The following is an 18,169-nucleotide window of genomic DNA, read 5'->3' as shown; positions in this document are numbered from 1 at the left end:
AAAAAATTAATTTAAAACATAACAGTGTGATACAGTTCAAAAGTATGTATGTAAGTTTAATGAAGCGTGAGATATCAGTGAAATGAGAAGACTGAACACCACACCAGGTCTGGGGCAATGATGTTTCCAAAGTAGTAGCAGCTACAGGTGCTACTTCTTTTCCGTGATTTCTTATGTTATCTTTCTCCTGAGATTATTAACTGCTCTTTGGTCTTAGACTAGAGGTTTTAGCTTCTGTTAAGAAAGTGCAGGGACACTTGGGATGTTAGCTAAACTTACCAGAAATATTAGCTGGTGCTTTTTGGACAGTGCTAATATTTAAAAAGCTCAGACAGTGGCAAGGTATTTGAGATTCCTCGGTTAACATCTTTGTACCATTATAGCTATGCTGTACTTGTACAAGGCCGAATCTCCTGGTTGGAAATGTGAATACTGTATTCAAATGTATGGAGAAAATGAAATAGTCCTAGTTACATGGTTTAAAAAACAAAAAGGAAAAAGAAACACTTTTTGGCTATTACATTGAATGCTTTCCATATATGAAATAGAGGCAGCAGCTGAAGTATTTTCATGAGTATCAAAGGTCACTTCAAATATTCTTCATATGGAGGTTATTCTATGCTACTGTACCTTATTTTGCTCATATACTGCATCAAATATTTGTATGTCTGAATATTGATTATGTGATATTGAGAAACTAGTATGTGTTGTAGAAAGAAAAAAGCAACCATATTTGGGTTAATATTCTGTCTATACTCAGTCTTATTAAGCCTTGGCTAAAAAATAATAATTACAAAAGATATGTTTTGGTTAGAAAATTATTTTTATTAATAGTAATTCCTTAATATAATGCATTAATGTTGATACAAACATTTCAAAAAATAAAAACTAACTGCTTTGAGATTTCATACATCTAGGTTCTGATTTGAAATGCCTTTTCATTCAAAATGTTACAATGAAATTGCAAATCTAATTGAAATACTTGATTATATGGAAACATTTTCGAACATTCTTATAGGAAATTCCAAAGTTGGCTCTGTACTGAATCTGAACAAAAACACTGCTTAAAATTATGCAAATTACCACAAAATTGTATTAAAAAGCTTAAGGGAACTTGGTTGTACTTTCTTTATCATCCCTGGCAAGACATGCCTATTTTTAGCGAATATTGTATTCTGCCTTGTGTTTCACTTCTACCAGAGGTGAAAACAACTTCTGGTATCGAGAGAACAATTTTGTGATCATGAACAAATGATAGGTAAAAGGAAAGACTGAAATTTCCTGTCTGCTCAAGGAAGAAAGTAGATCTTTTGTAACCAGAAATTTTTTGTTTGGGAAAGCAGACAGACTGTTCCTCCTGAGCAGATATATCAAAGAGATGTATCGCTTTCTGAGAGGCGAAGTGATAGGCTGGGTGAACTTGAGATTAAAAAAGGAATTTGATGGGAGCGGTGAGGAATCCTCTGATTATCTTTTCTTTTGGCACAAATGCAAATCTCCTACTGCAGTGTTTAAAGGTCAGCTGTACCAAGCAGAGGCTGAGAGATGTAATAGGAGAAGTGGAGGCAATGATGAAGTGAACTCTATGTTCTTCATCTCTACTCGGTACACAAATGTATCATTCTTTGTAGCTTGATCTAATAATACTGACTTCAGATCTACTATTCTGATACATAAACTTGAGGGTTTAACCTGTTGTGTAATTCTTGCTTTTTTTTTTTTTTTTTTGCTATTTTTTGGTCTTGACTGTGTTCTGGTTCACATTTCTTGTGTATGCCAAGAAATACTGGTTTCTGTGAAATAACGATTTCTAAGGTGAAACCTGTTACTGACAATGGACAACAACAGACAGCACATATATTCAAATGCATACATTAATATATTGATATACAAGAGCAGGTGCATGCAGGACATACAGTTTGTTGTTAAACAAGTGTGTTGGTTGGTATAAAGATTTCCAGTGCAGGAAATGCAGCACATCTATTGAATATTAATTCTCCTTAAGAAATCAATATGTTAAAACGATGCTTTAAATCCTAAAGACCTAAAGGAGAAATATCTTGAGTTCTAAAAATATTTGTAGAGAAATAAGTTGTTTTTTTTTTTGTTTGTTTTGTTTTTTTTCCTTTTTAGCTAAACAAGTTACAGGATGCGTAGTAACAAACTGTGCAAATACTGACAATCATAAAGCTAGTTCACGAAAAAAATTAAGACCTTGAATAAAACAACTTGCTGGCTCTTGTTACTTTAGCCACTTCTAAAACTAGCTTTTAAAAATATGAGACTGATGTCTTTAATGTGTTGGCAGAACTTTGCTTATTATTTTGGTCTAGGCTTAGCTTGATTAGTGTAGGGCCCCAGGCCCCTTACCTGGTGATGCTGACACTGTCTCTGGATAGCAGAATACAACAATGAAGAGGATAAAAATTACAGTTAAACTACTTTGCCACTTAAACATGATCAAACTGCTATATATAGAGTGACTGCAGTCTTGGATTGGCACCTTTATTATTTTAAATTTAACTATAAATAATCTTTTAGTTGTTTGTAGAGCCTTTCCTACTAACCTAGTAGCTGAACACAGAAATATGTTTGAACTAATGTGAGCCAAACTCATGTAAGTGCTCATCCTTCACAAAAAAAAAAAAAAGTTCTTAAAAGATAATGTTGATTTCATTTGCGTTCAGTAGCATATTGGAGACTGCAGGAAGTATCCTGGTCCCTCATCTTGGAAATAAAAATGAGGTAGACAAACTGAAGAAGGAGACAGAGAGGAAATGGAATGGATCTGTCATACGAATCAATGTCGGAGCCTGGAATAAAACAAAGATAAATGAATTTAGTTATCTGAAAATCAGAATTAAACTCAGTCAAGAATGTCCATGTAAGGGTTTATCTGAAGTACCTCCTTCTGTTCAGAGACTCGTTAATTGGAGTGATTTCTGTAGAGAAATTGAGTTATATATATTCCTGCTTATCTATATATGCATCAAGAAACTTACTACTTTTCATTCAATGCTATTGGAATCCCATTTCCAGTAAACAATATAGAAGAACTTAAATATGGTACAAATGAAATGTTTTCAGTATTTAACTTATTAATAAAAATATTTGCAAAACTCAGGGTTAATATAACGTTATTTGGTAATCAAAATGAATCTATATTGATAGTAAATTAATAAGCGCATGACAAAAAACTTTTTTTCTCTTAATGAGGCAAAATACAGTGCCAGTACCTCTTGAAATAAAGCTTCATACATCTGCCTCTAGTGCAAAACTCCTCTACTGAAAGTTAGTTTCAACATGGAATCTGCAACTTAATCACGATAATTTGCTTTTCATATTCTGTACAAATATTAAATACCTCTCTTCAAATACAACTGGAAAATTATTACTTAGTTGCCACTCTGTCTGACTTCATATGTAATTTTTAGCATCTTCGTATGTCAAATTCTAAATATTCAGAAAATTGGGCCCTGAGAGCAACTCACTGTAGTTCTGAAAGAAATTGGCAACAAAACAAAAATAACAAACAACCCGCAAACTAAAAAAAAATAATAATTAATTCTTGTGCTTTCTAAGACCAGTCTACAAGAAACAGCCTTCAAGAAACTAGTATTATAACCTCTGAACATCTAGTAGGTAAGGACTACGTTCCCTTAGTTAGTTTTCTTCTACTCAGAACTAACAATCATGGGAAGAAAACCACAATGGGAATTCTGAAGACCACCACGAACAAAAAAGATTTGCCACCCAAAGTAACACTTAAATAATTTCCTGGTGGATAGCAGCTTGAAGTGAAATGAAATGTATCAGTCCACAATCACTGAATTTTTCTTTACATGTTAAGGTGCTTCCTACATAAAGTACTGACAGCTTCAAGATTCTTATTTGTTCCCATCCCCTTCAAAGATGGTAGGGAATTGAGGTATTCTCAGCACTGCAGAATCACCCATTTCTGTGGGTTTTCATCTCAAATTGGTCAGCACTAAATAAAAATAACATCTTAATGTTTAATTACTTGTTCTTTAGAGTTGATTTTACTTAGCTGTTGAAAAACCCATTTTTGTCAGTTGCAAAACTCTACAACTGCATCTGTAGAGGTCAAACTGACAGATTATTGGAACATCTTTGTTAACTTCCAGGATATCAAAAGAGAGCAGAATCTTTTATTACTCTCCTTGAGAGCATAACCAGAAGACAAGAAACATGGATCCTGTTGTGCACAGGTGTTTAGTTTTCAGACAGTTCAATGCGAAGGAATTTCATCCCAAGACATAAGATACAAGTCTGGGTGTTGTTTTTTTGCTAGCACTCTTCTTGTTACTGTTCTTCTTTTACCCATAATGTACTTCCAGTTGTTTCATCATATAGTTACATCTGTCTCAAAGTAGCAAATAAAGATCCTCAGTTGAAGAGTATGTCATCATCCCTGGTTTTCAATTTCTGTTTAACTTCTATCATTTGTGTGCATAACCACACACAGCACCTGTCAGGAGGATGCAGGATCCTATTGTACAGTGTAATCTGCAGACACAGGACTAAAGTGTGGGTTTTTTTGCTTTAAAAATCTATATCTAAGTGTGAAATATGCAATACCATATACAGATCATTATTGCATGGAAAAAAAGGAAAGAATATTTGTTAGTACTGTGGAAGTAAAATCTACCCGTCAGCAGACTAGAAGGACTTTTTTGTAAATAAGACAAGCACTTCTAAGCAGGATCAATATTTATGAATGGCAAATGGATTTTCATTACATTACCACACTAATTTCTAGGATCAGTCTAGCCTTGACAAATTAACTTTCTGCTCATATCTTACACGTTTCTGATGGTTTTCAGACTCTTACTTAGCTAGTTAACACAATGCTTTGCTTTTGATATGAAAACCGCCTTTGGTTTGCTAATTTACACATATCCTCAGTTGTATGGTTCTGAATAACCATTCAGTAGTCTTCTGTTTTTGTCCCACTTTCTCACTTCTAGGAGACCAATGTGCAGAATGCTTGTTCAGGCAGGATATAGTTAATGGCACATCCTTGAGATCAGGGTAGCTGAGGTTCTTTTCTTGTAGGATCTTCATTGCTGCAGTTCTATTAAATCCAAAGATCTTAGCTCATCCATTGTAGCAATCCAACTGTTGACTTTGTTTGCTAATTTTAGTAAATCTGTGATTAAATGGTAAACAATACCAGTCTAAATACAAACTAAACCCCCAAAAAAACAAAACACAAAGCAAAACCTTCCCCACTTATTTTTTTTTTCTTTTCTGTAAGGTGTTTAGAAATGAAACTTTTAATGTCTGAAACACAAACTTAATTCCAATAATATCATCAGTTAGGCCTAAAGCTCTACTTTCCCATATTTATTGAAATTTATTTCTGTGCTGAAGGCTCTGAGAGTCCTTTAGCAAACCTGCCTGGTTGACAAGTTTATGTGGCAGCTGTCAGTAAAGAGCATGGTCAGCCTCACTGGTGTACCTACAAACGTGGTGTTGTTGGGTGTTGTTCTTTTTGTTTGTTTGCAGATAGCATGCAAAAGGGTAGCATAAGGATAGTGGTGTTATTTGTGGGGGTGTGGGAACTAGTTTTGAAGAAAAAGGTAGTGGAAGAAAAAAATCACAGATGCTTTAAATGCAAAAATGCTTAGAATTCTGACAAAATGAACCTGACAACAGTAATTGGGAGATGGCACGGCAGGCAGGTGGAAGGAGGCTTTCAGAGATACGTAACTTGTTCTTGATGCATTGGAGTTGGTAGAAGAATGCTCAATCGAGGGCTAGTGTGGTCATAATGGTGGAGAAAATTATTTCCATAAAATTAGCTTAAAGTCAAGCATGTACTTCTAACCATATACGTAAATGTTAAGCTTTTGAACCTCTCTATTTTGGTCCTCACAGAGTTTTAACACCTTGCAGCAAGTCCTGAATTCATAATATTAAAATTTTAGCACCTTTATGTAATTAATTAAATAAGGCCCAACTTCCCTGTTACTGATTGAGCTTCAGGTGATAAACGGTGACATTTTCATTAATCCTCTTTATCACAGCCTTTATTGCGTAAGTGTGAAGAAAGAGAACGAAAGATAAACAACCAGAAGATTGAACAGAGTTCTATGTCTAAGGGGCATATTTCATCAGTTAGAAATGTCAGCCACCTAGTACCATGAGGCAGTGTGTACTGTAAGTTATGCAAGCTCCAAAAGGAAATTGTCTTTGTTCAACATGGCCTTCTCCCCCTCATACACCTGATTAATATTTTTGCTGATATTGTAAAGACAGCTGACACAGAAGTGCAGTGGCAGTTACTTGTTTCTTGAATTACTGCAGAAACTGGATGTAGAAGTTTATCAAATTGATGGAAATTGTGATAATTGTGATTCCATGTGATATACCCAAATTTTCTTTTTTGACAGAAGTGAACTGTTTAGCCAGCCTCCCATAACAGAATAATTCTGAAGTTCCAAAAAAAGGCAAACATCACCCAAGTCTTAACATCAGTTTACCAAGGCTCATGTTTCTTAAATACCAAATATCTGCATTTTTGTGTGTATGCTGTTGTTAAAATGATACAATTCTTTTCCTTGTCATATTGATAGTAATTTCCTCCCTCCCTTCTTCTCCCCCTCTTCCCCCTTGGAACATGGCTGCTGTGATTCCTGGTGGAGAAGAAGGTATATGCTTCCCTGTGGAATGTTCTTTGTTCTACATGACCTTCTTTATGCTAGCTGTCAGAAGTGCATATATTAGAAGTCGTTCCTTCAATCAAATGAGTATATAAGCAGATACGCATGTATGTAGAGAGGTACAGAGAGGTTTGCACTAACTTAATCTCTTTTGCAAGCCAGTTTTCCAGCCTTAAAACATGAAGTTATGTTTTAAGATGTTATGTTGCAGGCTGTAAGAACTCGAGTACTTTTCTAGAGGATCAGACAACATGCTTGTTTGCTTAATTCTCTAGTAATAACCTTTTGGGGTACCTTAACCAATGCCAAACAGCTTCCAAACTAGTATTTTTTCCCCTCTGCCAGAGTTGACTTTTTCGAAGACTCTACCTGATAACATGAATTATTGAATACATTGAAATAACAGAGAAATGTTGTGAAACAAAGTGTGCACAATACTTGGGCTATCAAATATTTTGTCTTTGAGGCAGGAAAACAAAGTAAGACAAATTCTTTCATGTTGAAGACATAACAGCATACATCAAATTTGAGCATAGTAGGTGAACTCTTTAAAAAAGTAGAAAACAAAATCATGAAGAAACCTGCTGTAGGAAGTCAGGGACTAGAATTTCTCATCATAAGAAAGGCAAGTTATTGTTCAACAGGGAAGTTGGACGCTTTTGGTTTTGATAGTTTGGCTGAGACAAAAGCCACCTACTGTTAGCTATTTCCCTTTGGCATAATTTTTCCAATGGGAAAAAAAAATAAAAAAAATTAATGCAACATCCAATAATTTGAACACAGTTATTTCACATTGGTCATATTTTAATATCATTGCATTAAACTGCTTTTTAGTAAGTGTTTGCTTTGTATTCAAAATACTGAGCACATGTGGAGAGAGAAGTGCAGATCTCCTCCCTCTGGTATCTGATGACAGGGTGTATGGGAACAGCAGAAAACTGCACCATGGGAGGCATATACTGGAAATTAGGGAAAATTTCTTTACCGTTAGGGTGGTCAAACACTAGAACAGGCTTCCTAGTGAGGTGGTTGATGCCCCATGCCTGTCAGTGTCCAAGAGACACTTGGATAATGCTTTAACTTCTAGTTAGTTCTGAAGTGGTCAGGGAGTTGGACTAGATGATCTTTGAAGGTCCCTTCCAGCTGAACTATTGTATTTTTTTCACACCAAATTTCTAAAACTTAATTCTCTTGAAAAATACAGGGAATTGTTGCCAGACCCCAGGAGCCTTCTTGTTGGACTCAGGACAGAATTACAGTGCCTAGACATGTTTCTTCTTAATGAAGTGCCCTTAGCCAAAATGATGTCAGCTGTCTTTTACTCAGCCAGTCTGGTAAAGGAACAGATGGGCAGGAGTAGCAATATCCCAAGTATTTTTATGATGGGAAGTTCATAGCACCATTTTGAGTTTTAGCTTAATTAACGTGTATCCCATCACCCTTTATTTTAGGAATCATTTATAAGTTAGAATTCTAGACTTCCTTGCCCAGAATTTGTTTTCTTTTGAAACTTATTAGTAAACTCTGCATCTGTTGTTGTTGGATGGGCATCTACCCAATGGTAGGATTGTTTTTCATGTGTTCGTCATTTTACCACGATTAACAGTGAATTCATTTGCCGTTGTTCAAGGCCAGCATTCAGTGAAGAAAATACAAACTCGATAGAGGCTTTGACAGTGAATTTAGTAGGATTACAGTCCTTAAGTTGTATTTACGTGTTTGATGGTCAGTACACACATAAGCACATTCCTGGATGCCATAGAGTTCATCTGCAGTTTTGAAATCTGAATGATTTTGTACGTAAATTCTGGTTGCAAGGCTTACAGATGGTTTTAGTGTTTTCCTTTGTGATCAATTGTACCTTTCCTAGAACAGAGGTTGCATTACACAAATGAGTGAAGGAATTCTTATAAATGATTTATAAACCTTTAAACTCGACTAACATAATTTGAGTGATGCAGAAATATTTTATGTTAGTACAACATATATTCCATATAAAGTGTAGTAGCTAGGAGACTACCTCCAGCTCCATTGCAGTTTGAATTTGCTGTCTTTAGATGGCTTTTATAGTACCTGCAGAACACAGCTCATGATACCACTCACAAAGAAGAGAAGGAACACTAATACACCCAAGAAAAAATATTTAAATATTCATTTAAGGGATTAAGGAAAGGTAAAAATGAGCAAGAAGATTAATTATGTTTTTAAAAAACCTGTAGCATATAGTGAAAGTAAAAGAATGTACTGTAATTTTTTTGTGTGCTGTGACAGAGATGAGATTTTTACCACTGGAGCAGTGTAACATTTGTTTTGCTTTAAGGACAGCTTAGTTACATAACATACGTATATGCTTTTATTTCATTGTGAGTGAATTATGGATTGCTTTACAAATAAGTATAATTAACTTGAGTAGTTCATAAAATGCTTCCAATTCATGTTTGTATCTTTAAATTTCAATTTAAAATTTTTTTAAAATTCAATTTAGTATGGACAGTTTTTTGAATAGATCCACAATATACCCAGACTACTGCCTATGCTGTAGATCTGATAATAGCTCAGTGGGAAATAAGAGATTAAAGAAAGAAAAAACATTGCCAGTAAGAAAGCAGAGCATTACACAGTAGATTTGCAGAAAAAATGCTTTGAAACGAAAAGGCTTTAAGGCTTTTTTAAGCTCTGTGCACGTGCCCTCCTGTCCTAGGGGTAGGTGCCACAAAGGCCACACGGGTCCCTGCTGTGCTGTAGTGCTGCCCGACGGGGGAACGGGGTTGCCTGGGCCCAGTACCGCCGAGAAGTAGGCACAAGGGGTGCTGATGAGGGCGCTGTGCCGCTCCCTGCCGGCCCGTCAGTGTCTTGGCGAGGCCGCCATTTTGCGGCAATTCCTCGCCTCGGGGCAGCATGGCGCACATCACCTTCTGGCACGTTCCGCGGCCGCAGCGGGTTTGTGGCGTGGTTGGGTGAGTTCTGCTCAACAAAATATATGGTAGCACATTTCTTAATCGAGATTTTAAACTAGATTATAAGCAGGCTCTTCCTTTTTCTGGAAGTTGAGTTTCTTTGTATTTGGCCTAGACTTTTCTGAGTAGTGAGCTGAGTGGTCCTGAGGAGAAAACTGCCCAAGCAGTGCATGGCACAGAGTATAGGGCAATTCAGATGTACAAAAACTAGAATATCTACAATTATTTTTTATCAACTTATTTATGTCAAGAGGTGTTACTTAGCCTTTTGCAAACACTACGCTTAATGGCCTTGTATTTTGAGACCTAGTTTTCTAAAGTAAAAAAAAAAAATCTGAAATATTAAACTAAAATAAAAATCCATGAGGCAATTATATAAGAAAGTACAATATACTTCGTTTTTTTTTTATTGTTTACTAAATGATCTGTCTAAATTTTTTTAAATGATTTTATATGAGTAGTAATGAGCTCTTGGGAGCATATGTGAATGGATGGTCACCAATTAAGGATATGTAGTCAAGGTTATAGCACTGTTTTTGTCAATATTTGTGCTTAGGTTGTTGTTACTGTTAAATCTTAAACTGCTCACTGATGGAATGGTAAGGCAGGCTTTCTCCTCTGGATTTTTTTTTTAAATGCCTGCTCAGTGGAAACAGGACAAGAATAAAGGTCCTAATAATAATAATAAAAATATTAAGGTGTGAGTCTTGTGAGTCTGTAAAATGATTGTATTCTTAGATTATAGTAGATAGAATTAATGCACCTGCATTCTGTGATTATTTCTTGCCTTGAATGAGGCAATATGAAAGCCTCTGTCTTGCTTTCTGGTAAGCATTAAGGTGCTCTTTTGTGCAAGAGTTTCTCTGAGTTATTCTCCTTTATTTCAATTCCAGGAAAAAATGAGTTGTCAACATTATAACTGTTGGAAAGTTTAAGGAAAAAGTGAGTCATCCAATTAATTCCAAGTGTAAAACCAGAAGGTTACCTGATAGTAAGATTTTTTTTCCTGTGTGCAAATATGCTGTGAGGGTGCCACACCATTTAGCAATTGGTTGACATTACTGTCCCGAAAGTGGCAAGCAGATGACAGAGGTGTATGACTTAGGGAGTTTGTGTTGTACCTGGCTGGCAGTGCTTCAATGGCTGAACTTTACTGGCCTTTTAGAAATCCATTCACTCTCAGAGCAAACCTTAGACTGGCCTGGTCTGTAGATGAGAGTGCTGCTGACCAGATATACTAAGAATGCTGGGCTGCAGCACTTGCAGTACAGAGGGAGAAGATGAACAATCTCTAAGATTTTTGGATTTCTTTTAACCTAATGGTCAAGCACCAACAACAAGAAAATAAAGACTTCAAAACACTGTGCTTACTGAAAGAGCCTTGTTGTGTAAATGAAGAGATAATATGTTCATTTACTTCCAAGGATAGGTGAGATTCCATCAAAGTAAGTGTGCCTTTGTTGTGTGTGTTGGTTTTTTTTGTTGTTGTTGTAGTTGTTTTTTGGAAGCACAGGTGTTTATGCAATAGACATACAGTGACCTTTTATCAAGAGGACCTTCTTGTAAAAAAAACAAAACAACAACAACAACAAAAACACCACAAAAAAAACCCCAGCAAACATTCTACAGTAGTAATTAACAAGAATGGTAGTTGAGAATGGACTAGAATATAAAGTAACTGTTTCTTGCTGGGGAAAAAAACAAAACAACAAAAAAACCGCAAACTATTCCAGAAATTTGTGCTGTTGTACACTTCCTGTAGTGCAGAACCAGGTGCTCAGTATTAGTGTTAGATAGCATAGTGAATTGCCATACTTTCTGCAAGGGAAAAGTACTGTGAAGGACTGATGTTGATGTGGATTAAATTCTGAAGGTACGTTTTGTTTTTTTCTGATCCTTGATTTTCTCTGATTATCTATGGATGTATTGTTTTGCATTTTTTTCCCCATTATGTTTTTTGTACATAGTTGTAGTGCGATATTTATTGCCTTTCTGAATGGTGGTTCTTCAACTTTTCTGATCCTTTTTTTTCATGTATTTTCAGATCAATTGTGCTTATTAGAATTGAGCTTTTAGTATTAAATATAAATCTGCATGTTAAACCAGTTGCATCAGAACAGTTTTCTTAAAGCGTAGTTTTATTGTGAAAGAATAAATACGTAATATTTATGGGGGAGTATTTCTATTTTGAACTCACTTAAGAAGTTTTACATGTTTACATTTTTTCTCTCAAAAAAAATCATTTTATAGTTTTCTTCTCATGGGTCCTACTTCAAGGAATTGAAGAGATTTACACTGAAACAAAAGATAGATATTTTTGGTATTCTAAGTGATTACAGTGCTGAAAGGATGTCCAAATTCAAGTCTGTGCTTTGAATTAAATAGCAGATTGGCAGAAACCTGAAGTAGGTTTCCCTTTTTAATTCTTTTCCCCTCCAATCTCACTGTGGCTTTGGGAGCATCCTTTTTTTTTTCCTTCTTTTAAAGTTGTTTTCTTGTATATAATTAATTATATACAAACTGTAATTATGATTTCCAACACTATGTAAATTTTGTTCTAAAATGGTGTAGTGTAGGGTGTAAAATGAGAATTTAATTAGGGACTTACCTTAGTCAGCATTTCATAGGAAGCTACAGGGCTGCTGATGTGTATTAGTTGTCTCCAGTAGGAATCACAATTGCCAGTTCTTCTCAGCCATCCATGCTGATGTAACAGATTGTTAAGATAAAGTATTTGAAAGTATTTTAAAATCCAGTAGTTCCATACTTAGACCTTTGTACTAGCCAAAAGCAGGCATATATGCCATAGGAATAGAAGAAGTACTGTGCTTGCTATAGGTAAGTGTTCTGTAGTCACAATTTCACAGAAAGGTGCTACAAAATACCATATTTTTCTGGAACAAGGCAGAATGTAAAGATTCCACAGGAAAGAAAAATGACTAAGATTACATTATTAAACTGGTCGAAGTATTTCTATTTATTTATTTATTTTTCTGAAGAGAAAGGGTGTAGTAAAGGAGCTGGGATTTTTCTGTTCCCAAGCATCAGCACGGTGGTGGAATTGTCCTGAACTGTGAGTTCCCACCTCATTCTCAGAGTTGAGATCTCTGCAATCCTTGAAAACATTGCCATGGTGGATAAGTTAATTGAAGATTTCCAGTTTTATGCTACAATGTTGCCAAGTGTACACCAAACTAAGGCTCATGGGTCTCCAGACCTAAGAGCCTCCACAGAAGTTGAGCAAACCATGGGTTTGAAGGACTTCGGAACTCTCTGGTGACAGTGAAGAATATCTAGGCTGTCAGGGCTTGTCTGCAGCATGCAGTAGAGTTGGTAAGAGGCAATCTTGTTAGCTCTTGTTTTCTAATAGCAGACACTGTTGTGAGTACAGCATGTTCTCTAAGTAAATCACAGTCACTTGGGAGCAGCACCAAACTTGGATGGTTATCCTGATTTTGCACTTGGAACAAGTGCCGTCACCAATTTCTACACTGTTCTGCATTGTACAGTGTAGGCATGCCCTTGAAACTGCCAACATTTGGGCTTGTGATTGGTGCAGAAAGCTGGAAATTTTGGAGCTCCAGGTTGTAGAGCTGGCAATTTCAGAAATTCCAGGATCTGAACTCACCAAACAAATTATGTGTCTTGGCAAGTGTCTGTCAGAAATCTGCCAGGTATGCTGGATTTCATTGGAATTATAGCTGTGTTTTGACAGATAGTTGAGGTAGCACATGTCTGAGAGACATATGGGTTTTGGAAAATTGACATTTCCAGTTTTTAAAAGCACTTGAGAATTTTAAAGTAAATTAGTCTTTAACTATGCTATAATGAGATCTTAAGGATAAATTCTGAGTTTTTGGACTAGTGTTACGTATTTAATTGTTAGAAAAACATTTACTTACTGCCTCTCTATTTAGTCTGCACTAGCAGAGTTCCAGTACAAGTAAACCCACATATGTAGTGAGTCTGAATAATTTTTCCTCTAAGCAGTGTGTTGTAGCAGACAAATGAAGTAGAATTTGTTTGCTTTAATGGTAACAGATTCATCTGATGATGTTAATACAATGAAAGTTTCCTCCCTTATAGGTTACTTGCAATGGAAAGGAGTTATTGATCACCTTATAAATGCATTTTTCTGTAAGGTTGTAAGTTTTGCAGTATTAAAAATGCAGTCTGTCCGTATTAACACTGCATTTTTCTCTAATGTCAAAATGAAAAAAAAAAAAGCTTTTATACAGTGGGAGAATGTATTTTGGAGGATTGCAAGTGTATTATTTTACCTTTTGACTTGAAAGCACACCAAGATGAATATAAATAGTAAAAAATGGTTTCTAATTATTATTTCTGTAAAGAAGAAACTGAGAAGTTCCAACTGTGATCAGATCCCTGCTGCTTAGTATCTCTAGTAATACCTAAGGTGATATAGTCTATTTCCGAGTTCCTGGAAGCATAACAGAGGTCCATTGTGCTTTGCCTAGTAAGTTTCCTTGAACAAAGATACTCGTGTGATATGCTCATGTCATGTATATAAAAGAATCTAACAGAACATTCCAATTGACTTTATTTTTCTCAATATTAGCATGAAATTTCTGATGTCGGTAGGGTTTATAGAATCATAGAATCATGTAGGTTGGAAAAGATCTTCAAGATCAAGTACTCTGAGGTCCAGAGAGGGAATCCTTAGCCTAGTTTTTCAGCTGCTTTTAGTGTGACCAAGACTTAATGAGGTTCTGCACCAGGCCTGACACAGGTAGAGAAAAGTAAATTATTCCTGAAATGTTACTGGGCAGGGTTCTCACACATATGCCATCTTTGCCTCAGAATATTGTGTTCTTTAATTTATTTTACATTTTTATTTTGGTCGAGACCCCAAAGATTCCATAGGACTTGCTTTTCAGGGCCCAGGATAACGTTTTGGGTGGTTGTGTGGGGCACAGGATATGCTTCCAGTCATCTAGTGGTTGTTTCCACCATTGTAAGTACATGGTGCTTGCCATTGTGAGTTTGAGGGGGTGTGATATAATGAGTCTGCAAGACCCCCACATATTTGTGTTTCAGCCATTATCCTCTGTGCCAGACAGGCTTTAACCACTTGGCTTGCTTACGTTTCACATTCATGGCTACCTTGTGCAATATCTGTCTTTTAGGTGGAACAGCTGTTAATCTAATCACCTACTCTGAGGGTGACAGAGAACTCTATTAGAACTCTACTTAGGCATAAGGTATATAAAGTGAAATTGTGACACTCAAGTGCTGAGAACAGAAAATACTACCTATTTTGTCTAAGGGCAATGAAAGGTTTCGTTACGTCAATCAAAATGAAAGGCAAAGGACTAAATTCACTATTTGTATAGCAATGTAGTATGAATTTCTAATGCCCAGCCAAAATGTTGTAACACAATAAAATTACTTATTCTAAAGTGACTAGCCAACTACAGCTTGCTTTAAAAAAAAAAAAAAAAAACAAACTTTTATTGATTTTTAAAAGACTTCTAGTGTAGACAATGCAGTCCAGTTTGTTTTGGTTATAAAGTGGCTTCACATAACTTCCTAATACTTATATCCTTACTTTGCAGCTTGTTCTGTGAGAAAACTGTCATGAATTGGGTCATCACCAGGGAATACGTAAAACTGAAGTGCAAGCAGTGGAAGCATAAAATTAGGAACAATCTTTGTCAAATACTGTATTAAAAATACCATGGCAGTTGACTAAAGTAAAAGAGAGTGCAGTTTGAGTGCAGTTGTAAAAATGGAATTTCTTCCATCCTAAATGTTACTTTTTTTTCTGTGGATGAGATAACATATCACACAGCGGGGACCAATGAACTGTGTTGGAATAGCAGGAATAGGTTCATAAGTATTTCTAAGAAGGCACAGCTGTACATGGAAGGCCATTCATTCTAGCCCTCATCCTCTTCAGAATTTTGGATGGGAAAAGTAATTTATTTGGCCTTGGACTAGCTAATTCTGTGTAATTATTTACATCAATTAAATAATAGAAGCTTTCGGTAGCAGATCATCATTGAATTATTGTTCTTTGTTAGAAATAGTGTATTAAAATGTTGATAAATGAAGATTCACATTTTTTTTTGCAGCACCTGGGCCATACAACTTATTGCGTGAGTTTTGAGTAACTGCAAATTAACTGTGTATTTGTTTTGTATCTCTGTTGGTAGTTTCTGTGACACTGTGGAGGACTATTTCTCAGGTAGTTCTTGGTCTACTTTAATGTAATACAACTACATCAGTGAAGGATTATGGAAGCTAGCAAGTATGGTAGTTCATGTAAGGGCCTTGCATGACCTCAATATGATTAAAAGATCTACTGGATCTCAGTGTCCCAACCACTCTTGTGCCTTTATCAAGGCAGCCTGTTACGGTGTATTGATGCTGAGCTGCACTGCAGTCAGAGCATGTTATTTTTCTTTCATCTTTTCAAACTTATTGAACTGTGGAACCTTGTAGCAGCTTTTTTTTTTTTCTTTTTTTTTTTTTTTTCCTATAAAGGAAGCTGTATCTCCATTGGGTGCAGTAAAATACAGGACAGACTTGAACTTCCACATACTTCGTGTTTTCTTTTACATTCTCAATATAAGGTGTGTTGATATGACCCTTTTAGTGGAAAATTCTACAGATAATAAAAATAATGATCTGTAGATGGCTCAGGACATAAATCACTATTTTGTTGTATCAAGTCAAGGCAGATCTTATTGGATCTTTAAGATCTTAAATGTAAGTTTTAAAAAAAATATGTGGACACAGGGTTTGAAAGGTTCTGAAAAACAACAGAAACAACAACAAACAATGTATATGAAGCTACAAAGTCCTAAGTTATCTAAATGCTATGCTGCAGGTATTATGTGGTGAACCTGAACTGGGGAGAAGTCATGAAATTTGTCACTGTCTCTGCTTTCCACAGCTCCTTTTCTCTGAGTTTTCCTGTTCAGCTATGTTCTTGGACAAATTAATTTCCCTAAATAATGAAAGCTTCCTTGCAGAGATATTTTTGGAAAGTTTGAGAGTATAGGGATGAATATGTGCTTACAAAACTTTGTTTATTTAAGGTTGCCAATCTTGCCTGTTCATTGTCAACAAATGAAGATGGAACGAAAATCGTGCAAATGGCAGCTAATCACATCGAGACTTTGTGCCCACAGGTATGACGTTTTCAATTAATTCCCGTTACAGTGCACTCAGCATTCACTGTGTTTTTGTTGCACAACGTAGATGTTTAGTCAGGCTTCTTCAGTCTTGCATTCACATTCCATCCACACATGTTAATGTGGTAAATGGAGACCAAATGATAAATAGAGGGCACATACTTAGTTAATCCTTTTGTTATTTCTTATTGGTTAACATAGGAATTATGAATAATCTGTATTATTTGGACCCTTTAGAAGTCATAAGAATTGCAATTGAAAAAACATTGTTATGTTTCTGAAATGTAACCAGATTGAATGAATAGTGTACCATGATAAGCAAATTGGGAGTGTCTTTACTGTTGGAAAGAACAGTACATATTTTGACTTGAACTTGAAATGGTAATTACATTTTGCTTTATTTTTTGTGTGTATGTGAATGTTAAAGTGTTAATTCTTCTGATTATTGCCAGTCGAAAAGCTTGAGCTTTTGTCTTAAGCAAATGAATGAGAAACAACACAGCTGCAGATACATTTTTGGTACTTACCTTCTAAAAAGTTTATTCATTCTATATTTCTCATGTTCAGAATTCTAGACATGAAAAACTTATGCAGTTACATTATTATTTTGTTCAGAGCAGAGACATTACTGATTTTTGTGAATCTGATGCAAGTGCTTCAGCCTCGAGGCTGTGTAATTTCAAGATTTAGTTCTTTGAAGAACACCGCAGTTTACACAGTAGCCTAAGTATTCTTCTCTTTTTGTGTGGTTGAATGGTAAGGATAGTGGAAATAGAAGGTGAAGAACAAATATTAACAGTATGTTCAATTACAAGCTTGAGGAGTCCTTTTTATACCTGTTGAGTAAATGGCAAGACTTGGGAAAAAGAAATTTATATCAAGAAAATGTGATACTCTGAAAGTATCACAGATCAGTGTTCTGTCGTACAGAATCACAGAGTGGTTTGGGATGGAAGAGACCTTAAAGTTCCTCTAGTTCCAACCCCCTACCATGGACAGGGTCCCCTCCCACCAGCCCAGGTTGCCCAAAGCCCCATCCAGCCTGGACGTGAACACTTCCAGGGATGGGGCATTCACAGCTTCTCTGGGCAACCTGTACCAGTACCTCACCACCCTCTGAGTGAATAATTTCTTTCTAATATCTTAATCTCCCCTCTTTTAGTTTAAAGCCATTACTCCTTGACCCTTGATTCACTTAGACCTTGATTCACTACACTCCCTGAAATGAATCATTGTTTCGATGTCTATTTTTCGAACAGTTTTACAGTTCAATGTCTTTATACATGCAACTGTGTAAAAAGGGGTATTTGCTTTATTGTGTTACTGATTTTCTAAGGTTATTGGCTTGTAAGAAGAAGTAATGAAC

At 35.8% G+C, this 18,169-nt stretch overlaps 1 protein-coding gene across 26 annotated transcripts in view; it reads left to right on the top strand.

The window, feature by feature from the left end:
• Positions 1 to 18,169, top strand: part of CTNNA3 (catenin alpha 3) — a 488,015-nt gene that overhangs the window by 296,073 nt on the left and 173,773 nt on the right. For all 26 annotated transcript variants that reach the window (XM_080597472.1, XM_080597453.1, XM_080597454.1 and 23 more), the window contains one exon: positions 16,708 to 16,800. In XM_080597472.1, coding sequence (XP_080453598.1) covers positions 16,708 to 16,800 — 93 coding nt within the window. The remainder of the gene's footprint in view (positions 1 to 16,707; positions 16,801 to 18,169) is intronic.

The sequence above is a fragment of the Anser brachyrhynchus genome (genome assembly GCF_964034855.1).
Source record: "Anser brachyrhynchus genome assembly, chromosome: 6".
In the NCBI taxonomy this organism is placed as follows: Eukaryota; Metazoa; Chordata; class Aves; order Anseriformes; family Anatidae; genus Anser; species Anser brachyrhynchus.
This window is presented reverse-complemented; position numbering and strand designations above follow the sequence as displayed.